The sequence below is a fragment of the Balaenoptera borealis genome (genome assembly GCF_965194805.1).
Source record: "Balaenoptera borealis genome assembly, chromosome: 13".
Taxonomy (NCBI): Eukaryota; Metazoa; Chordata; class Mammalia; order Artiodactyla; family Balaenopteridae; genus Balaenoptera; species Balaenoptera borealis.
This window is the reverse complement of record NC_138870.1, coordinates 39,000,919-39,025,532: the sequence shown is the minus strand read 5'-3', so window position 1 is coordinate 39,025,532 and position 24,614 is coordinate 39,000,919. Positions and strand designations below refer to the sequence as shown.

Sequence of the window (24,614 nt, the reverse complement as noted above, 5' to 3'; positions counted from 1 at the left end):
GGAAGTAAGCTGAGCTGGGTTCTACCAGTCTGAATTGGTTTAATATAGTCAGGAAAGTCAAATTTCCTAATTCAGATATGGTGTAAAGCATTTTATCAAGCCCTACCTACTTGAGAAAAGAAAAATCACTTTTTAGCAGAGTAGTAAAAAGTAACTCGATTTATATTTTGGCTGCTTCCAACGTGACTCACAAGCTTTGTGAAAATGTATTATATGATCGAGGGCCACACACAGTCTGTTGTACTTGTGCTTGTGTAAAGCATATCTTGATATGTGCCAAAGTCCAGAAAAGCAAATATCACATTTTTCCACTAGGGAATATAGGATAATTTATCAAAACTTCATTACTATCTTATCTATTAGACTATTGCTATTAAATTGCTAGAATCCTGTTTTACTTTTATAACCATAGGTATTAAAATATCGCCTTTCAGTATTTCTTCTTAGGCTACAGAATCTTCCCTTTTACCCTAGAAGACAACATACTTTATCTTAAATTATTTAAATAATATAAGCCTATTCCTATACAAACATTTAATAGTATTATCAGAGAAACTCAATTATAGTTGATGCATGTAAATTTTGAAAGTACAGGCAATATATTTATGTCAAGATAAAGATGATTTAGAATTACAGAGTGAACAAAGGACAATTTTTCTTAATTTATAAAGGAAGCCTACAATTCAGTTTGAAAAAGACCAGCAACCTAATAAAAAAAGTTAGGCAAAAGGCATGAATAGACAATTTAAAGAAAAGGAACTTTGAGGAGCCCTTAAACATCGAAATATTTTCAACCTTACTCATATAAAAGGAAATGTAAATTAAAACTATATGACATACCATGCTGTTAAGAATGGGACAGCTCTTAAGTAGTAATATGAACCAATTTAAAATACATAATTAAGGGAAAAACAAGATTCAGTTCAGCATCTGAATTATATTTTATATTTAAAAGATACACATTATGCATAAACATTGGGTATGTCCAAAAGGATACATAAGAAACTACTTCCGGAGAGGGCATCTACATGGCTGAGGGAGCAGCGGAGGAATCCTTCCTTTTCTTCATATCTACAATTTTTTTTTAATTGCTGGTACAACTGCCTATTCCAAATTATTTTGGGGGAAAATATTGTCATAGAATATTAAAATCTTTAAGGAACCTGTCCAAGCCATTCCTTTTACAGCTTATTTAGAGTTACTCAAGTGCTTTGGATCAGAGAGCTAATGATTTCAGCCCAGCTTTCCTTTCATTATAGCTGTAGCACTCAACTGTGCAGCAAGTCTTAATAGGTATTATCTTGATAACAAAGATCTTATCTCTCTGTTCATCGTTGTATTCCACTTATTTAGCATACAGTAGGTGCTCAGTAAACGTTTGAATGAATTTTTAAAATTATGGTATTTATTACTTTGTGGAGTGATACAGGTGGAAAGTATTTCATCTTTATCTTTGAAAGAAGAAAAAATTATTTTTCTATTATTTCCTCTTCTGGTGAAAAACTTACCATAAATACATTTGTTATAGTTTAATTTTGATCTGTTTTAAAGAGACATTCGTAAAGTTATAATTCATTCATCATTTTTCAGACACTGGCTTCATGTCCTATTGACCGGAAACCTTTTCAGGCAGTGTTTAAATTCAGTGCATTGGAAAGTTGTGTTAAGGTAAGGTTTAGATTTTATTTTGTAAAACAAACTGTTTAAACTTAATTGAGATGATTTTGCTTTAAATTTCCAGTTTGAGTATATTTGTGAATTGTTCAACTTTAAGTTTAATGTGTTTAATTTCCATTGAAAAAATGTTTGAATGGAATATTAGATTCAAAGACAAACCCCCACAAAAACTTAAGTCCAGAGTACCTGAACATTATGTTTTCATGAAAAACATAATGTTGAGAAGATTAAACAAATAAAATTAAATATAAAAGAGTGTCTTTGTTCTTAAATTCTGGTGTTTGAAGGAAACTGAGTTTAATTGGAGAAGAATAAGGGGGTTTGTGAAGATCTTGAGAGGGACTTCTCATGGTTTCAGGGTTGTCATGGGCAGATGACTTCTTTTGTTATGTACAATTTTACTGTAATGCTTAATCCTAATCACATTCTTGAGATTCACATACCATGCTGATGTTACTTATGATTATGAACCATGATTATGATTTGTATTCACATTTATTTTTGGCTTACAAATAAAAGAAGAAGAAAGAAATAGGAACATATTCCTGAGTTAATGAATAAAAAGTGAAAAGAGGAAAAGAGAGTAAGTAGTAATTTACGTAAAGTGAAATGTGTAAGAAAGATTTCTTGAGGTTCTCATTAGTAAGTCAGGAATGGTATACAGTTAAAAATGAGAAAACTCAATATATACATATATGATGCCATTGATGGGAAAAACAAACTTCCCAAGTAGCACCAACACTTTGGTTGCTATCTTTGTGAATAGGAAGGGGCATGTAAGCAACATAAAACTATTTAAGCATTAGATGTTCTCAGTGTAGGTGTTTATAATTTGTTTTGATATATTTTTTCCAGATAAGTCTCAGTGACATAAGGTACAAATGAGATTGCAATTCAAATAAAATGACGTATGTAAAAGATACTGCATGTTGTAATTGTGTAACTCTGGACATCTATGCAAATTAGTGTATATCTTGGAGAAAAGATAAAACATTATATATGTGTATGATAGTATAATCAAAATTAAAGCAACACTTCTCTGAAAGACATGTTCTGTTTTTCCAGACTGTATATATTACGTTGCTGAAGATTCTTTAGCGTGAACTAGCTTCCAAAGATATTCTTCTGTAAAATTTTGTTCTGTTGCTTCATGTGAATTTTGTTGTGTTGCTTGGAATAAAAATTTATGTTTTATTTAATAGGGTTTGAGTGTTACTTAAGTTTGGGGGAGTGTTAATCTAATTTTGTCAAACTTAAAAGGTATTTCTTATCATGTGTGATATTATCCATATATTCTTTTTTTTTTTAATTTTTGAATTTTATTTTATTTTTTTATACAGCAGCTTCTTGTTAGTCATCCATTTTATACACATCAGTGTATACCTGTCAATCCCAATCTCCCAATTCATCACACCACACCACACCCCACCTCCCAACCACCCCACCCCCGCCGCTTTCCCCCCTTGGTGTCCATACGTTTGTTCTCTGCATCTGTGTCTCAGTTTCTGTGCTGCAAACTGGTACATCTGTACCATTTTTCTAGGTTCCACATGTATGCGTTAATACACGATATTTGTTTTTCTCTTTCTGACTTACTTCATTCTGTATGACAGTCTCTAGATGCATCCACGTCTCTACAAATGACCCAGTTTCGTTCCTTTTTATGGCTGAGTAATATTCCAGTGTATATATGTACCACAACTTCTTTAACCACTCGTCTGTCGATGGGCATTTAGGTTGCTTCCATGACCTGGCTATTGTAAATAGTGCTGCAGTGAACATTGGAGTGCATGTGTCTTTTTGAATTATGGTTTTCTCTGGGTATATGCCCAGTAGTGGGATTGCTGGGTCATATGGTAATTCTGTGTGTGATATTATCCATATATTCTTAATATCTTCCTTTGCCCTTTTACTTCTTTTGAATCTTTATTATCCTTTTCCCTTTACAATTAAACTTGAATGGGTCATATATAGTTGCTTATATTTTCAACCACTTGTTGGACATCTCCATCTAGAATACCAAAGGAATCAAAATATTAACAGACCCCAAACTCATCTCATTCTCTGCCCCGTCCCCCAACCCCAGTTTGTATGGTACCATAATCCCAGTCACCCAGATCAAAAACATCTGGGAGTTTTCCATTTTTTTCTCTTTGTCTTATTTTTGCCTGTTCCTTCTGCACAATGTCTTAAATTTATTCCCGCTTCATTACCTCTTTGTAGGCCCTCATGCTGTCATCTTGACCTGTTCTGCCAATAGAAATATACTACAAACCACGCTATAATATAAAATTTTTAGTAGCCACATTAGAAGACCAAAAGGAAACAGTTAAATTGAATTTTTGTATTTTATTTAATCCAACATATCTAGTGTATTATTTCAACATGTAATATTTTAGAAGAATTCTTATTGAAGGATTTTATCTTTTGTTGTTGTGTTCATTGAAATCCGGTGTATATTTTACACTTACAAGTACATCTCAATTTAAACCAGCCACATTTCACATGCTTAATAGTATGTGGCTAGTGACTATTGTCTCATACAGTATAGATCTACACTGTTATAAGAACTTGTTTCCAGTTTCCTGGCTTTTATAGTTTCTCCTTAACTGGTTCATTCTCCATATCACTGCCAAAGAAAACAAATTTGATCATCTCATTCACATGCTTTTAAAACTCTATCTTCTGATTCCTATAGAATTATTTTCTTATTCAGGGCCCTTTACAATCTGGTCCTAATACATTGTATCAGCTTCATATCCTGCTAATTTTTTCTTCCCCATCTGCATTGGCTTCTCACTGTTTCTTATAACTGTGTTCCCTCCATTTAGAATATTTTTTTCCTTATACAGATTCCTACTCATTCTTGAAGACCGACTCATAAATCATCTACTCATTAAAGTCTTCTCTGATATCCTCAAAGTCAGTTCTACATGTATACAAAGATCTGTGTTTATATTTGTTATGAGCACTTAATCTGTTTACATGCCCCTCTCTTACTGTTATGTTTCCCCAGAGCTTAGCACACATACTAAGTTTATAGTTTAGCATGCTTGAATTAATAAGCATATGTATTTGGGCTGCACGTTCATTCAGACAATTTTGTTTCTTTAATTTTTTGTCCTTTAAAGGGAAATGTGTAGGTTATCATTTGTAATGCCAGATTATCAGTCTGAATAGGTGATTTTGCTTTTTCTCACAGGTTCACATAAAAAGACAGTTGAGAGAAACAAATGACAAGAAAAATGAAAGCTCTTTTAAGAAACAGCTGTCCTGTCAGGAAAATTCTAAAAGCTGTATGAGGTTAGTGATGAACTTCAGAAGTGGAATCCAACTGTGTAGAACCAGAAGATAGCTAGTAAAAAAAAAAAAAGTACTTAAAAAAATGAGGTTTTTTGTATTTAATTTGAGGTGAGGTTTAAATGTATTTAATTACTTCTTTTAAAGTACACCCTTGATAAGTTAAGGAAGGACCAGCTGAAATCTGAGAATATAATTTATTTGACCTCTATCTTTGATGAATTAGTTTTTTTTTATTTTTTTCCTAATTTGTTTTAGATCGATATTTTTGTACAATAAAAGTTACAACAGTGTAAAATTTCTGTAAAATTTTCTGAATGCTTACGCATTTTTGTACATATCACAAACCAATATGGATAAGCATTGGTGCACAGCCCACATTTTGAGTAACTGCTCTAGTATTTATGGACAGAAAGTAGAAAGTAACTAAAGATATAGTACAACATTCTTCATGAGACAGTTGTAATTGAAACTACTTATTATCTTTCTCATTTTGTTTCTCTGTGTTATAGCAGACACTTGCCACTACTATAACAAATGTTTATTGTTTAAAAACATTTTTAAACATGTTTGGATTTGTTTCTTTAACTGCTATTGTTAAAACATAATTGCCTAGAAATACTTAGTATGCAGGTTTAACAGATATTAACATATTTTTGAATTAAATTGAATTAGTAGTGTACTGGAAATTCACTTATTATTAATACTTAAAATAACTTGTTACAGTACATTTAAAATTGAAGCCCTTTTTGATCTGAAGTATATTTAGAGCTGTCCAGAAGTTGTCAAAGTCATAATTAAATCTATGATTCATTAGTACATTTCATCAGAATACTAATATCTTAAGAGAGTAAATATATTAGTTACCAAAACAGTTAACAATATTCCTTGAGATTTATTGAATCATGCCACTAATTTAGAACCCTTTAGCTCTTTAGAAGTTATAGACTTTTGGGAAGTTATAGACTTCTTTGGTAATCTGAAGAAAACTATAGACAACTACTATCCGAAAACAGACTTAGAGACAGAAGTTTTTAGATTTTAAGGGATTCTTGGAACACTCAGTTCAAGAGCCCACCCATAAAGCCAGTTAATAACTGCAGTAGAGCAAATTTTATTTACAGTTTCTTTTAATTATATCTGAGTCAGCTTTGAGTCTTCCATTTATGGTTATATAGTAAATAGCACATTTTCCCCAGGCATAGTGAAGAAATACCTTTTCCTAGCTTCATTATTGATTCACCTCCTATTCTTGCCTGTGACAATGTCATAGATAGACATTTTTTCAGAATTACCCAATTCTCTTGGCTCGTGCTGAGAGTGCAGTGCTCATCATTGTATGACCTGTGATAGGGTCATACAGTGGGTCTAACAGAGCTGAGGTAGTCCACATGCTTAACTTTTTTCTCAAGGATTTGTGGTAGAGGGATGGTATAGGGATGTAATGCAAAATAATAATGCAAAATAATAATTTGCTTTTGCTCACCAAGTCATACCCTTAATGATTTCTTCCAAGGTGGAAAATCTGTCAGCTATTAGATTTTTACCGTACATTTTTTTGGGAGTCTTTCGGATGTTTTTAGAATTCCTCTCATTCAATCTTATGTTTATAAGGCATATGCCTCATTTCCTGCACTTAGAAAATATGCCATTCAGTGTTGCCTCTCCCTTCTAAAGCTGTAAAACTCCTCTTTCTGATACTTTCTCCCAGTTCCAGGGAAAGGGATTGCAAGAGTGTTTTGCTTCTTGTTAGTGAATCTCCATTGCAGTCATTGGAGTGGCAACTAAGTGGGGAGTCCAACTAATCATGCTAAAATTTAAAACTCAGTGCATAATACTTTCAGTTTGGTGGGCAGTGGATTGAAAATAAATGAGCAAAGTAACAGTTTTCTCTTATTTCATCTCTTTATTGGTGTTTACAGAAAAAAAGTCAAAAGAGAAGATCTATTAAGTGCAAAACTTTATGACTTGAAGATGATATACAGTAAGTGACTTTTTTACTTGTGTGTTCTACCTTTTTTTGTTTCTTACTTTAATGCTTGTGCCAAAGTTCTTGTAAGTAATATTTTGGCTTGGAAAATAGTCATGCACAGAACTCCACTGAACTCTGTACACTGTATTCAGTCCTACATAAATTGCTTTCATGGAGTCATTTATACTGTTTCCTGCCCTTTTTGTTTTCATGCTCAGCTGTAAGGAGGGAAGGGGAGAGTGAATGAGTGTGTGTGTGTGTGTGTGCATATATGTTGGGAAGGAAAAGGAGAAAAGGATGTTTTCCAACTACTTGGTTAGCAACCTACATTGTGGTCCTACTCCACTCATTAGTGCAGAAGTCCTTATGGGAACTGAGATGAAATACCTTGTGGGCCAATAACTGTAAGCAGTAACAAGAGAAGCCTGTGACAGTGAGAAGTTAATTCATGGTTCCCAGAGGAAGTGGTGGTTTGCCTTTGAGCCACACTTTTAAAGTTTTTTTGGAAACTTTATTTGGAAGTAAAGCATTTCTTACATATTTATCTAAATGAGCAGTTAAATATGCCTGTCTCTTGTTGTTGTCTAGTGTATGGTTCTCTAATACAGGAAAGCTTTGCAGCAGGGCCTGATAAAAATGACACTATAGTGCTTTGTGACTCCTCTTTGGAGCTCAAGCGGTTTATTCTTGTTACAAAGAACAACTTACTATAGGCTACTTGTAAGCAGGGAGAAGTGAGCATTTATTTTCCAGGCCAGGTTATAATTAATTTCTATTTATAGATAGAATTAATGAATTCATTGTTCTTAAAACTAAATGATAATCAAGTTCATTTTTTATACGTTTGAATACCAAGTTTGGTTGTTGTTGTTATTGGCTTTTTTATTTGAATTAACATGATCTCAGGGTTATAGATAACCCCAGATTTACAGATTAATGAATGTCTGTCTTTGATAATTTACTATTAAAGTGGAATTTCACTAAAAGGACTTTATGGTTAGATAAGCATTTTTCTTTTGTTAAAGAACTTTAGGTATCAAAACTTTTTTGTTTTTCTGTGTCATTGCTGTAGAATAGCATCCTTTTTAATGAATAGCCTTTGTTTGGTAATTCTAGGATCTGATATAAAATTTACTGCTAAGGAAGAGTAAATGATGTTATAGATTTTCTCTAGATAATCTGGTGTACTCTCCCTATGATAATCTTAGTTTTAAGACTACTGTAATTTCCTTTAAGTATGTATCTCCTGCCTGGACTTATTTTTAGAGAGAAAAACATAGGCAAATCTTAAATCTATAGTGCTTCAATATAGTGAAGGCCATTTATAAGAATCTTTGATTCATTTGGATTTGAGAATTTGTTTTACTATTCAGAATATGAAATACTAAACAAGTTTTCAGGGGATATCGTAAGCCAGTTGAATAGCTAATTTTTTTCCTTCCAATTTATGTATATAAATTATATAAATATATATACATATATAAATTATGCATATAAATATATATAAATTATGTATATAAATTATGTGCATAACTTACGTATATTACATATATAAATTATATATGACATATACAGCACTAAGTTTAAAGTGTACAGCATAATGATTTGACTTACATACATCATAAAATGACGACCATGGTAAGTTTAGTGAACATTCATCATCTCATATAGATACAACATTAAAGAAATAGAAAAAAAATTTTTTTTCCTTGTGATGAAAACTCTTAGGATTTACTCTCTTAACAACTTTAATGTATAACATACAGCAGTGTTAATTATATTTATCATGTTGTACATTATATCCCTAGTACTTATTTATCTTATAACTTGAAGTTTGTACCTTTTTACTTCCTTTATCCAGTTCCTCCTTCCCCCACCACCTGCCTCTGGTAACCACAAATCTGATCTTTTTTTCTATGTTTTTGTTTGTATAAGTGATATCATACAGTATTTGTCTTTCTCTGTCCGACTTGTTTCACTTAGCATAATTCCCTGTAGGTCCTTGCATGTTGTTGCAAATGTCAGGGCTTTATTCTTTTTCATGGCTGAGTAATATTCCATTGTGTGGAATATGTGTGTGCGTGTGTGTGTATCTCACATCTTCTTTATCCATTCATCTATTGATGGGCACTTAGGTTGCTTCCATATCTTGGTTATTTTAAATAATGCTACAGTAAACATGGAGGTGCATATATCTTTTTGAATGACTGTTTTCATTTTCTTCGGATAAATACCCAGGGATGGAATTGGTGGATCATATGATGCCTCTAGCTTTAATCTTCTTTCTCAAGATTGTTTTGGCTATTCAGTGTCTTCTGTGTTTCCATACAAATTTTGGAATTATTTGTTCTGGTTCTGTGAAAAATGCCATTGGTATTTTGATAGAGATTGCATTGAATCTGTAGATTGCCTTGGGTAGTGTGGTCATTTTAACAATATTAATTCTTCCAGTCCATGAACATGATGTATCTTTCCATCTGTGTTGTCTTCAGTTTCTTTCATCAGCGTCTTACAGGTTTCCAAGTACAGATCTTTTACCTCCTTAGTTAGATTTATTCCTAGGTATTTTATTCTTTTTGATGGGATTTTGAATGGGACTGTTTTCTTAATTTGTCTTTCTGATAGTTTGTTGTTAGGGTAGAGAAGTGCAACAGATTTCTGCATATTAATTTTATATCCTGCAACTTTACCCAATTCATTGATGAGTTCCAGTAGATTTTTGGTGGCGCCTTTAGGATTTTCTACGTATAATATCATGTCATCTGCAAACAGTGACAGTTTTCCTTCTTTCTTTCCAATTTGGATGCCTTTTGTTTCTTTTTCTTGTCTGATTGCTGTGGGTAGGACTTCCAAAATTACGTTGAATAATAGTAGCGAGAGTGGGCATCTTTGTCTTGTTCCTGATCTTAGAGGAAAATGCTTTCAGCATTTGACCACTGAGTGTGATGTTCGCTGTGGGTTTGTCATATATGGCCTTTATTATGTTGAGGTGTGGTCCCTCTATACCCACTTTATTGAATTTTTATCATAAAGGGATGTTGAACTTTTTTTGAAAGCTTTTCTGCAGCTATTGAGATTATTATATGGTTTTTATTCTTCAATTTGTTAGTGAGTATCACATTGATTGATTTGTGGATATTGAACCATTCTTTCATCCCTGAGATTAAATCCCACTTGATCATGGCATATATGATTGTTTTACTATACTGTTGAATTTGGTTTGCCATTATTTTGTTGAGTATTTTTGGGTGTATGTTCACCAGTGATATTGGCCTTTAATTATCTTTTTTTGTGATATCTTTGTCTGGTTTGGTATTAGGGTTGCTGGCCTTGGAAACGTTACTTCCTCTGCAGTTTTTTGGAATAGTTTGAGAGGGGTAGATGTTAACTCTTCTCTCAGTGTTTGGTAGAATTCACCTGAGAAGCCGTCTGGTCCTGGACTTTTGTTTGTTGGGAGTTTTAAAATTTTGAATAGGTAATTTTAAATTATAGTTCTTAAAAAACATATTTCCTGCCAGAAGGTTAACATTATCCAAGGCCTGTAACTTAATGCCATGTCTGCTTATGTTAAGATGCCTGAAGTCATTTGTTTGGTTTAGGATAGGCAGAATATTCCTTATACTTTATGAGTGGGTAGAACAAGAGTACTAATACCTGTCATGTAATTATGAGCAGATGTCTTAACTGAACAAGTCTGGATTGAGTTGAAGGGTATTGGGTACTTACTGATTACCCATTTAGATTTTTTCCGTGATGTTGCTTTTTACTTGTGGAGTTTAATACATCTTACTTAGCCAGTTTTTATTCCAGCATTGAGATAGATTATGTACCTGATGAAATAGTTAGCTTACATTTAGTTATTGTGTTTAATGAAGATTATTCAGGTGTAAATTCTAAATCCATACTCAGCACATACTCAGTATGAGAAGTTCATACTAGGAGAGCAAAAGGGAATTGAGATGAACGCATTCATTCAACAGACTCTGAAGCAGCTCTGGACTCTTAGGGTTGTAGTAATGCACAAAAGAGACAAAGTGCTTGCTAACAGAGTATCTTTTGTGGACAATAAAGAGATAAATGTATAATATGACAGGTGTTATACGTGCTTCAGAGAAGAATAAAGTAGGGTAAAGGGACAAAGGATGATGATGACATTCTGGAGGTGATTATATAAGGCATCAGGGAAAGCCTCTTGGATTAGATTATATTTGAACAGCAATCTAGAATAAGTAAGGGATCAAGCCATAAATGTATCTAGAGTGTTGCAGGAGAGGGAAGAGCAAGTGCAAAAGCCTTGAGACAGGAGCAATCATGGTATGTTCAGAGAATAGCACGGAGGTCAGTATGACTAGAACAATTGAGTTACGTAGATGGAGGAGGAAGAGTTAAGCCGTTGGCTGGGAGGTCATTTAGGGCCTCCTAAATGGCAGGCATTTTCAGGGATAGTATGGACTAACATATTATTAAAGGATCTCTGGCTGTTAAGGAGAGAATAGTTCATAGGAGGGCAAGGTCCTCATAGGAGGACTGAGAGACTAGTTTGGTGGCTTTATTCCAGGCCACAGATGATGGTAGGTTGGGCCAGGAAGATGTTAGTGGAAGTGGTGAGAAGTGGCTCAATTCTGTAAATGTTGTATTTCAGAGGTGAAATTAAAAGGATTTGCTGATGAATTGGATGTGAGGTAAAGAAGTCAAGGGTGAGACTAAGGTCCTGGCCTGAACGGAGTTGCCGATTACTGAGATGGGGAAGGCTAATAGAATGTTTGGGATGGTATAATAAAGATTTCTCTTTTGGACATGTAAGATGCTTACTGTACAACCAAGTAGAGATACGCTGAAAAAATATGGATGTTTGCATGTCATATGCAAAAGATTTTTTCATCTTTATATTGTTTTAGTGGTAATTGGTTCATGTTGATATGTGAATTAGTGTTTGGTGCTTAAGTCAAATTGATGGTTTCTTCCAGTTATCATTTCTTTCCCCACTCTCGAGTTTGGGCAAAAATGTTAATAAAGACCATGATCAGAAATAAGACTGGAAAGGAAGGTTGAGGCTGTCATAGAGAGTTGAGCAATAAAGCTAAAATTTCTGCATATTATCTCATAAGGAGTAATGTTATGCAAAAAGATACCATTAAAGGTTTTTTTTCACTGGATTACAATGTGGTGAAACCATTTTAGGAAAACTTGGTAAAAGTTATTCCAAAAAGATAGGAAGCTAAATACCTGTTAGAAAAATTCTAGAGCTGTCTCTTTTTTCTCAGGTTGTGTTTCTTTTTGTCTTTATGACTCATTTAGTATATGCCTTACTTATCAATTCTGAGAACCCTTTTTTTTTTCCCCTCCATTCTAGCATCTCTGAAGTGGGATTCTATCTTATCATTTGTCCCGTATGATCACTGTTGACCAAGCAGCTGCATAGTTGTCACTGCCTGTGACTGTATGAACATACAAAGTGCTGTCATTAAATCTGGAGAATAGATAGCAGAAATTTGGGAGAAGATCCATAGATAATCCTGGAATTTTCTTAACCCCTAGACCTCTAACTGAGAGAGAATTGGGGGAAATTCATCAGACGCATGCACCAACATTCCCAAGAAAGTCATAAGTTGGCTAATTCTATTAAATACATACTTAATTGCAAGGCCAATATAAGAGGCCAACACCAATGATTTAGTTCTTGTATGGATTTCCTGAGGAATCACCACTGTTCTTTTTTTTTCTTCCAGTTTTGTTGAGATAATAATTGATATATACAGCACTGTGTAAGTTTAAGATATACAGCATAATGTTTTGAGTTACATACATCATGAAATGATTATCACAGTAAGTTTAGTGAACATCATCTCATATAGATACATTAAAGAAATAGAAAAAAATTTGTTTCGTTGTAATGAGAACTCTTAGGATTTACTCTCTTAACAACTTTGATGTATAACATACAGTGGTGTTAATTATATTTATCATGTTGTATGTTACATCCCTAGTACATATTTATCCTATAACTGGAAGTCTGCACCTTTTGACTACCTTCATCAATTCCCCCTCTTCTCACCCTTCATCTCTGGTAACCACAAGTCTGAACTCTTTTTCTATGAGTTTGTTTGTTTGTTTTTGAAGTATAATTGACCTACAACACTGTGTTAGTTCCTGGTACACACATAATGATTTGATATTTCTATACATTTCAAAATGATCACCATGATAAATCCATTTACCATCTGTCACCATACAAAGATATTACATAATTTATTGACTGTATTCTCTACAAATCACCACTGTTCTTGATAGCATAGAGGATGATATCGTGTGAAAAATGGTCATCAACAAACTTGGGTTGAAAAGTAATTAGAAAAAGTTGGATTTTGCATGTAAAGAAGTTTTATGAATGCCTTAACCAATTTATTATGCCTATATATTCACTTTTATTAGTCAATTAAAAACTGTACCTAGGTCTATATTAGTTTCCTAGGGCTGCTGTAAAAAATTCATTACAACTTGGTGGCTTAAAACAACAGAAACTTATTTCCTCACTCTTCTAGAGGTTAGAAGTCTGAAGTCAAGCTGTTGGCAGACCCATGCTCCCTCCATAGGGTCTAGGGAAGATTCTTTCCTTGCCTTTTCCCTAATTTCTGGTGGCTCCTGGCAATCCTTGGCATTCTTTGGCTTGTAGCTGCATCACTGGAATCTCTGCTTCTGTCTTCATATGGTCTCTACTATTGTGTCTCCCTCTGTATCATTGTTTGTCTCTGATAAGGACACACTCATTGGATTTAGTCCCTACTCTAATCCAGTATGATCTCATGTCAATCTTACTTTTAATTGCATATGCCATGACCGTATTTCTAAATGTCATAATCTGAGGTTCCAAGTGGACATGAATTTTGGGGTAGGGGGTCTCAGGGGTGACACCTTCAGCCGACTACAAGGTCAAAAACAGCTCTTTCAGTAATTCCGAAATAAAATTTCTAAGTGATAAGGAATCACTGTGACCCAACTCTGATGCAGAGATTGTGTTCTCCAAATAACATTTCCTAATAAAAGAACCAGGCCTCCTTGAAATAAATGACTGTTTCCAGGTTTGAGATAGTAAATAAATAAGATGTGCCTAGAGTATTTTTTTCTTAACAGAAGGCAAGGAAACTTTCAAAGCAGTGCTAGGATTGTAACAAAAAGTCTCAAGAGCTCTACCCACCACCAGAGCCTCCCATCAAGCCTCTTAGATAGCCTCAACCACCATAGGGCGGACAGCAGAAGCAAGAAAAACTATAATCCTGCAGCCTGTGGAACAAAAACCACAGTTACAGAAAGATAGACAAGATGAAAAGGCAGAGGGCTACATACCAGATGAAGGAACAAGATAAAACCCCAGAAAAACAACTAAATGAAGTGGAGATAGGCAACCTTCCAGAAATAGAATTCAGAATAATGATAGTGAAGATGATCCAGGACCTCAGAATAAGAATGGAGGCAAAGATTGAGAAGATGCAAGAAATGTTTAACAAAGACCTAGAAGAATTATAGAACAGACAAACAGAGATGAACAATACAATAACTGAAATGAAAACTACACTGGAAGGAATCAATAGCAGAATAACTGAGGCAGAAGAACAGATAAGTGACCTGGAAGACAGAATGGTGGAATTCACTGCTGCGGAACACACTAAAGAAAAAAGAATGAAAAGAAATGAAGACAGCCTAAGAGACGTCTGGGACAACATTAAACGCAACAAGATTCGCATTATAGGGGTCCCAGAAGGAGAAGAGAGAGAGAAAGGACCAGAGAAAATATTTGAAGAGATTATAGTCGAAAACTTCCCTAACATGGGAAAGGAAATAGCCAACGAAGTCCAGGAAGCACAGCGAGTCCCATACAGGATAAATCCAAGGAGAAACACGCCAAGACGCATAGTAATCAAATTGGCAAAAATTAAAGACAAAGAAAAATTATTGAAAGCAGCAAGGGGAAAACGACAAGTAACATACAAGGGAACTCCCATAAGGTTAACGGCTGATTTCTCAGCAGAAACTCTACAAGCCAGAAGGGAGTGGCATGATATACTTAAAGTGATGAAAGGGAAGAACCTAAAACCAAGATTACTCTACCCGGCAAGGATCTCATTCAGATTTGATGGAGAAATCAAAAGCTTTACAGACAAGCAAAAGCTAAGAGAATTCAGCACCACCAAACCAGCTCTACAACAAATGCTAAAGGAACTTCTCTAAGTGGGAAACACAAGAGAAGAAAAGGACCTACAAAAACAAACCCAAAACAATTAAGAAAATGGTCATAGGAACATACATATCGATAATTACCTTAAACGTGAATGGATTAAATGCTCCAACCAAAAGACACAGGCTTGCTGAATGGAAACAAAAACAAGACCCATATACATGCTGTCTACAAGTGACCCACTTTAGACCTAGGGACACATACAGACTGAAAGTGAGGGGATGGAAAAAGTTATTCCATGCAAATGGAAATCAAAAGAAAGCTGGAGTAGCTATACTCATATCAGATAAAACAGACTTTAAAATAAAGAATGTTACAAGAGAAAAGGAAGGACAATACATAATGATCAAGGGATCAATCCAAGAAGAAGATATAATAATTATAAATATATATGCATCCAACATAGGAGCACCTCAATACATAAGGCAACTGCTAACAGCTATAAAAGAGGAAATCGACAGTAACACAGTAATAGTGGGGGACTTTAACACCTCACTTACACCAATGGACAGATCATTCAAAATGAAAATAAGGAAACAGAAGCTTTAAATGACACAATAGACCAGATAGATTTAATTGATATTTATAGGACATTCCATCCAAAAACAGCAGATTACACTTTCTTCTCAAGTGCGCACGGAACATTCTCCAGGATCACATCTTGGGTCACAAATCAAGCCTCAGTAAATTTAAGAAAATCGAAATCATATCAAGCATCTTTTCTGACCACAACACTATGAGATTAGAAATAAATTACAGGGAAAAAAACGTAAAAAACACAAACACATGGAGGCTAAACAATACGTTACTAAATAACCAAGAGATCACTGAAGAAATCAAAGAGGAAATCAAAAAATACCTAGAGACAAATGACAATGAACACATGACGATCCAAAACCTATGGGATGCAGCAAAAGCAGTTCTAAGAGGGAAGTTTATAGCTATACAAGCCTGCCTCAAGAAACAAGCAAAATCTCAAGTAAACAATCTAACCTTACACCTAAAGGAACTAGAGAAAGAAGAACAAACAAAACCCAAAGTTAGTAGAAGGAAAGAAACCATAAAGATCAGAGCAGAGGGCTTCCCTGGTGGCGCAGTGGTTGAGAATCTGCCTGCCAATGCAGGGGACATGGGTTCGAGCCCTGGTCTGGGAAGATCCCACATGCCACGGAGCGACTGGGCCCGTGAGCCACAATTACTGAGCCTGCGCGTCTGGAGCCTGTGCTCCACAACAAGAGAGGCCGCGATGGTGAGAGGCCCGCGCACCGCGATGAAGAGTGGCCCCCGCTTGCCACAACTAGAGAAAGCCCTCGCGCAGAAACGAAGACCCAACACAGTCATAAATTAATTAATTAATTAATTAAAAAGAACGTGAATTTCTAAAAAAAAAAAGTTAAAAAATAATTAAAAAAAAAAAAAAAAAGATCAGAGCAGAAATGAATGAAATAGAAACAAAGACAACAATAGCAAAGATCAATAAAACTAAAAGCTGGTTATTTGAGAAGATAGGCAAAATGATAAACCTTTAGCCAGACTCATCAAAAAAAAGAGGGAGAGGACTCAAATCAATAAAATTAAAAATGAAAAAAGTTACAACAGACACTGCAGAAATACAAAGCATCCTAATAGACTACTACAAGCAACTCTATGCCAATAAAATGGACAACCTGGAAGAAATGGACAAATTCTTAGAAATGTATAACCTTCCAAGACTGAACCAGGAAGAAATAGAAAATATAAACAGACAAATCACAAGCAATGAAATTGAAACTGTGATTAAAAATCTTCCAACAAACAGTCCAAGACCAGATGGCTTCACAGGTGAATTCTCTCAAACATTTAAAGAAGAGCTAAAACCCATCCTTCTCAAACTCTTCCAAAAAATTGTAGAGGAAGGAACACTCCCCAACTCATTTTATGAGGCCACCATCACCCTGATACCAAAACCAAAAAAAGATACTACAAAAAAAGAAAATTACAGACCAGTGTAGCTGATGAATATAGATGCAAAAATCCTCAACAAAATACTAGCAAACAGAACCCAACAACACATTAAAAGGATCATACACCACGATCAAGTGGGATTTATTCCAGGGATGCAAGCATTCTTCAATATACGCAAATCAATCAATGTGATACACCATATTAACAAATTGAAGAATAAAAACCATGTGATCATCTCGATAGATGCAGAAAAACTTTTGACAAAATTCAACACCCATTTATGATAAAAACTCTCCAGAAAGTGGGCATAGAGGGAACTTTCCTCAACATGATAAAGGCCATATACAACAAACCCACAGCAAACATCATTCTCAACGGTGAAAAACTGAAAGCATTTCCTCTAAGATCAGCAACAAGACAAGGATGTCCACTCTCACCACTATTATTCAACATAGCTCTGGAAGTCCTAGCCACGGCAATCAGAGAAGAAAAAGAAATAAAAGGAGTACAAATTGGAAAAGAAGAAGTAAAACTGTCACTGTTTGCGGATGACATGATACTATACATAGAGAATCCTAAAAGTGCCACCAGAAAACTGCTAGAGCTAATTAATGAATATGGTAAAGTTGCAGGATACAAAATTAATGCACAGAAATCTCTTGCATTCCTATACACTAATGATGAAAAATCTGAAAGAGAAATTATGGAAACACTCCGATTTACCATTGCAACAAAAAGAATAAAATACCTAGGAATAAACCTACCTAGGGAGACAAAAGACCTGTATGCAGAAAACTATAAGAAACTGATGAAAGAACTTAAAGATGATACCAACAGATGGAGAGATATACCAGGTTCTTGGATTGGAAGAATCAACATTGTGAAAATGACTATACTACCCAAAGCAATCTACAGATACAATGCAATCCCTATCAAATTACCAGTGGCATTTTTTACGGAGCTAAAACAAATCATCTTAAAATTTGTATGGAGACACAAAAGACCCCGAATAGCCAAAGCAGTCTTGAGGCAAAAAAATGGAGGTGGAGGAATCAGACTCCCTGACTTCAGACTATACTACAAAGCTACAGTAGACAAGACAATATGGTACTGGCACAAAAACAGAAACATACATAATGGAACAAGATAGAAAGCCCAGAGGTAAACCCATGCACCTATTGTCAACTAATCTATGACAAAGGAGGCAAAGATATACAATGGGGAAACGACAGTCTCTTCAATAAGTGGTGCTGGGAAAACTGGACAGCTACATGTAAAACAATGAAATTAGAACACTCCCTAACACCATACACAAAAATAAACTCAAAATGGATTTGAGACCTAAATGTAAGACCGGACACTATAAAACTCTTAGTGGAAAATATAGGAAGAACACTCTTTGACATCAATCACAGCAAGATCTTTATTGATCTACCTCCTAGAGTAATGGAAATAAAAAGAAAAACAAACAAATGGGACCTAATGAAACTTCAAAGCTTTTGCACAGCAAAGGAAACCATAAACAAGACGAAAAGACAACCCTCAGAATGGGAGAAAATATTTGCAAATGAATCAACAGACAAAGGATTAATCTCCAAAATATATAAACAGCTCATTCAGCTCAATATTAAAGAAACAAACAACCCAATCCAAAAATGGGCAGTAGACCTAAATGGACAGTTCTCCAAGGAAGACATACAGATGGCCAAGAAACACATGAAAAGATGCTCAACATCACTAATTATTAGAGAAATGCAAATCAAAACTACAATGAGGTATCACCTCACACCAGTTAGAATGGGCATCATCAGAAAATCTACAAACAACAAATGCTGGAGAGGGTGTGGAGAAAAGGGAACCCTCTTGCACTGTTGGTGGGAATGTAAATTGATACAGCCACTATGGAGAACAGTATGGAGGTTCCTTAAAAAACTAAAAATAGATTTACCATATGATCCAGCAATCCCACTACTGGGCATATACCCAGAGAAAACCATAATTCAAAAAGACACATGCACCCCAATGTTCATTGCAGCACTATTTACAATAGCCAGGTCATGGAAGCAACCTAAATGCCCATCGACAGACGAGTGGTTAAAGAAGTTGTGGTACATATATACAATGGAATATTAGTCAGCCATAAAAAGGAACGAAATTGAGTCATTTGCTGAGACTTGGATAGATCTAGAGACTGTCATCCAGAGTGAAGTAAGTCAGAAAGAGAAAAACAAATATCGTATATTAACGCATGTATCTGGAACCCAGAAAAATGGTACAGATGATCTGGTTTGCAGGGCAGAAGTTGAGACACAGATGTAGAGGACAGACATATGGACATCAAGGGGGGAAAACTGCGATGGGGTGGGGATGGTGGTGTGCTGAATTGGACGATTGGGATTGACATGTATACACAGATGTGTATAAAATTGATGACTAACAAGAACCTGCAGTATAAAAAAAAAACAACTAATACTAAACTTTCATTGGGTTATTTGTATGGAAATATGTTAATATAAATGTTTCAGATGTAACATGAAATTTCTAAAAATCTTAAAAAAAAAAAGACTAAACAAAGAAAACTTTTGGAAATTAAGAATATTATAGTAGAAGTTTAAAATATTGAACAGAAGTGGGAGGTGAGCTTAGAAACCTCAGAAAGTGGGACAAAAGTCAAAGAGGTGATAGGGTATTAGTTCATGAGGTTTCAGTACTGAGTACTAAAATTCCAAAAAGGAAAAATAAAAGGGAGAAATTTATCAAGAAAAATACAACAAAAGAAAATTTCCCAGAATAGTAGAGTATGAGTATCCAGATAATTAACCTAATACCTAGTAAATGAGGAAAGAACTACACTTAAGTGCTTTATAAAATCCTAGAACTCTGCATATACAATATTTGAAGAGCTTGTAGAGAGAGAAAATAGACAATGTGTAAAAGAATGTTGTCAACAACAATAGATGGAGCAGTGGAGCACTGCCTTGAAAATTCTGGGGAAAACAATTACTAACCTAGAAAATTCTGTACACTACCAAACTATGAGTCAAGTGTTAGGGCAAAATAAAGACATTCTCAAATACATAAGAGCTCAAAAATTCATTCTCACACATCCTCTCTCATAATTATACTGGAGAATATGTATGTGTCACTTAATGAGAAAGTAAACAAAGGAACAATGTGAGATTCAGAAAATGAGTTCCTAAAAGAAACAGAGAAAGGAGAAAAAAAATAAGAAAATGAGTTTCGACCCAGGAAAAAAGGGGATCGTGACGATGATAGAGGACAGTCTCAGAATGACGGTTGAACAGCAGCTTTTAGAGAGTTAATCAGTTCAGATTGGAGCAAGACAAAAGAAGAGTATTTCCAGGAGAGTGGGGAGCAAACTTGATGGATGAATTGATGTATTTGAGTGTATTAAGAGGAGATTTATACTTTTGTTGTAGAGTTAGCCAAGTTAATGATAGATAATATATTAAAGAAAAAAGAAAACAAAGCAGTCATTATCCCTAGGAGAAGCAAGAAGTTGTGCAAGAAAAGTAATCATAATTCAGTACATGGTTCAGCTGAGAATGTCTATATAGTTATAATTATGTAATATTGCTTATGTCAAATGTTAATATATCAAAAGAACATTAAGGTAGAGGAGCAAAAGTCTTTATCTTCTATAGAAAAAAAAATTGGAAAATATCTGAAACCAAAAAAATCAAGGTAGAGTAGTATAAGCATATTATTTAGAAATAAAGATGTAAATATGAGAGGAAACAGCTAAAGGATTTGATGAGTGCTTTGGTGGAGCTGAAATCAGGAGTGGGGATTGCTGTAGTTTTTTTTTTTTTTTAAATAAGTCTAGAAATGCTGTTTGACTTCTTAAAGTATGTACATGCATTACTTTGATAAAAATTAAATAAAAAGATGTATCACTGCTGCCCAAAGGATAGATTAGTAGAATGAACTTGTGAAATGGTCTCTAGGAAACCACAGTTTAGACAAATCCACCATTGGAGCTGCTCATAATCACCTGAGAATTACCCAGAAATATGTGAAATAGCTTTTGGATAAGATTTTCATACTTAGCATTGGCCAGAAAACTAACAGTTCTTCCCACAGAGAGCATTTCATCTGTGGTGGCTTCTTGACATAGGCTTCCAAGTGAAGGAATGCTGTGTAAACAGTATGTACTTATTCAGTATTGAGTGAATGAAACCTGAATGAGAACAACTTAGCATCCTTTGGGCATAAAAAATACTGTGTAGCTACAACACAGCAATTCTCGGTCTAGTTGAAGGAAATTGTTATTTCTAAGAATGTGTCTGGGTACCTATCACATTTTTATTCCTGGCTTCTTTAACCACTTGAAAAAATCAGTATCATCTTTTAAATATACATTAAAGGGTAGGAAAATAAGTTCCTGGAACTCAGCCAGCACCCCTCTCCCCAGCATGAAATTTCATTTGTTACAACAGTTCTGGGTGGGACATGTGTGAAGGATGGATAATAGCATGAAACCATACAGCTGTTGTACAGTAACTTAAAAGGAAATTAGTATGTTATTAAGTAGAAAGTAGGCTGTTACCAACTGGACTGACAGAAGAAACCCAAAATACTTACAATCTTGCAGTGGCAGGAAACAGGCCTCCCAGTTAGTCAGGTTGATTTATTTTGAACAAAGTTAGTAGGGCCTTTGTGAGACAAGCTTGGCTGGAGATTGAAAGACCAGTTGTTGATTGTACTGTAAACTTTTCCCAGAGTTCTGAGGAGAGAGCAGTGGCAGTACCAGCAGCAGTTTATTGCAGACAAGTGTATTGATAGGCAGAGATGACTAATAACATAGGCTTGATGATAAAGAAAAACCAAGAGCAGTAATCTATAAAGATGTTAACACAATTTTTGTGGTTAGCAGAAACTATTTGTCCTTTATCTTCCTTAACCTGGAAGTATGTATCCATAGAAATAAATTTTCAGATGGGACAGGTAAAACCAAAAAATAAGTCGTAAGCAGTACAACCAAAAACGTTGCTATAGCAGAACAACCAAAAACGTTGCTATAGCAGAAAGCTGTTTTAATCAACACTTCTACTTTTCCTAATTCTATAAAGTTTGAGGAGGAAGGGGGAGGGTACTTAATTGAAGTTGGTGACTGTGGCCAAATGGTAATTTATGGTTGACAAGGGCTGATGGCCCCAGTTCCCCTGGTCAGCTTCTACTTGAGGTGAGTTAACAGTACCTCTTGTTTAGGTCATAACTTGAAAGGACATATTAAGTTCATTATTTATATTAAATAATTTGACTTCTTTTATATGCTTTTTATTATAAGATGGTTTAAGTTTGCACATGGTGCCAGAAAATATTGACTAGAATTTTAATACTTAATGGTCCAAGCATAGCAATTTTACATGCTTCACTGGTTTTCTGTATTGTGGCCTCTTATATTTTCCTTTTGTCTGTGGCTTAACAAGATAAAATTAGCATTTTAAAAAATTATATAAATGCAAGTACTGTTATTTTGAATACAACTTTTCTACACATTTCAACCTTCTCTTGTCAATATGCCAGTATTAATACTTGTTTAAAACCTTTTAAAATAAAAATTAAGGGAAGATCTTTTTGTGTCTTTGTACAGGAAACTCTAAATACAGTGAAATGGGAGGAAAAGAAAATGCAGTAATAAAGACAAATAAGGTTTGTTGAAATAAAGAAAAATATTTTTCTTAGATAATAATAGTTTATTATTGTTTTGGTACATAACTCTAGTGCCTCAGGTATATCAAAATATTTAAATATAACTATTGGGTGGGCCAAAAAGTTCGTTCGAGTTTTTCAGTTAAGATTTAACAGAAAAACCTAAATGAACTTTTGGCTAACCCAATATTACCTACCTATTATGGAAAGATTTTGTTTGCTGTAACACCAACCTCTCTTTACTTTTCTAGCCTCAAAGATCAAATCCATGTACAAATCAGTGCTTCAGAAATTTTTTCTCCAGTATCTTCTCTTCTAGTAGTCACACTGGAGAATCTTCTTTTACCTGTACAGCTTACCGGTTAGTATTTTTTGCTTGTAATTTATGCTTTTTATATTTGATATTTTAATTATTATAGTTAACTTTTGGTAGAAATTTAAACTTGGCTCAACAAACATTATAAAAGCACCTTGTTTTATGTTTTTGTTTCTTTTGGCAAATAAACAAAGGGAAACCTGTTACTTTGTGACCCTCTGTTATGCAGTGACTGCCTATGCTAGTGGTCTTCCTTTCCATTAATAATAAATTAAGTTGTTCTACACAAGGTTTTTATGTGATAGAGAAGTAGGCTAGTTGTTAAATGATGAGGGAAGTAACTAATAAAGCAGAACACTTTCAGAGTAGACTCAGTCATCTTTGAATCCTTAGTAACTGGCATTATAGATACTGAGTAGATATTTGTGGAATTTGAAGATTAAGTTGGGGTTTTAAAATCACATGGAGTTGGTTGAATGAACAACCAACAGATTAAGATTGTGATTTAATTTTAGAGGCTGGCAAGGTACCAAAGAAAACAATTACATCCGAGTAGCCTTTTGAAAAACTGAAGTGTACCCATTTTTGGTTACAAAAATAACCATGCCTTCCTTTATTTTCTTCTTTTGTCTTATGCTTAGTTTCAGATGGCAAACTATTGCACCTAGAATTTTGGCTGGAACTGCTTGCTGCAACTTTGGTTCATGGGATAGAAGTAGTGTTGCTCTTTTCTCTCAATAATAAGGATATTAGTCTGAATTGACTTTTTAATTCTGTCACTTAAGATAGAAATTCAAGTGTTATTTTTATGAATCAGATTAGTACAATTTAGATTTATAATATAAAAATTTTAGTTTAGGAATGAGTTCATTTTGAATGTGTTTAAATAGAAAAAGGTTCTTTTTTTAAAAAATGTGATTTATAATGCTAGGTATAAAAACTTCTGCTATTTATGGTATAACCCAGTTGTTATTCTGAACTTAAATATTTGGAATTCTGATGAGGGTCTAAAATTTATCTTTTAGTACAGAATTTATAGAAGTCAATGAAATCAGTGCATTGATTAGGCAGAAGAGACAGGAACTGGAATTGTCATGGTTTCCTGATACGTTACCTGGAATTGGAAGGTAAAAAAAAATTGTTTACTAAAGTGCCTACATGCTAACATGTGCATAAGATATCATTAATAAGGCATAGAGGTATCTTATTCAATAGGTATGTTTCTAAGAAAGTTTTGTTTAATTCAACTTTGGTGTTTCAGATGCCTAATGAAAAGCCCTTATTTAAAGAACTCCTTGAAAAGTAAAGAATATTTTATTTATTTGTTTAATAAATGTAGATATTTGATTACTTTAACAGGGAGAGCACCCAAATGATAAGATTCATTATTAGTAATAGCATTCAGGTCTTCCATCCTTCTTCTGTCTTTTCCTCCATTCCAATCTTCCCTGTGTGCTATTAGCTAAAGCACTGATTTTATCATGACACTTCCCATC

General features: G+C 34.4%; 1 protein-coding gene across 9 annotated transcripts in view; it reads left to right on the top strand.

The window, feature by feature from the left end:
* Positions 1 to 24,614, top strand: part of SCAF11 (SR-related CTD associated factor 11) — a 70,739-nt gene that overhangs the window by 37,385 nt on the left and 8,740 nt on the right. For 8 of the 9 annotated variants that reach the window (XM_082349349.1, XM_082349348.1, XM_082349346.1 and 5 more), the window contains 6 exons: positions 1,591 to 1,668; positions 4,880 to 4,980; positions 6,900 to 6,961; positions 22,744 to 22,802; positions 23,054 to 23,163; positions 24,144 to 24,245. In XM_082349349.1, coding sequence (XP_082205475.1) covers positions 1,591 to 1,668; positions 4,880 to 4,980; positions 6,900 to 6,961; positions 22,744 to 22,802; positions 23,054 to 23,163; positions 24,144 to 24,245 — 512 coding nt within the window. The remainder of the gene's footprint in view (positions 1 to 1,590; positions 1,669 to 4,879; positions 4,981 to 6,899; positions 6,962 to 22,743; positions 22,803 to 23,053; positions 23,164 to 24,143; positions 24,246 to 24,614) is intronic. The other variant, XM_082349345.1, reaches the window with a different exon arrangement.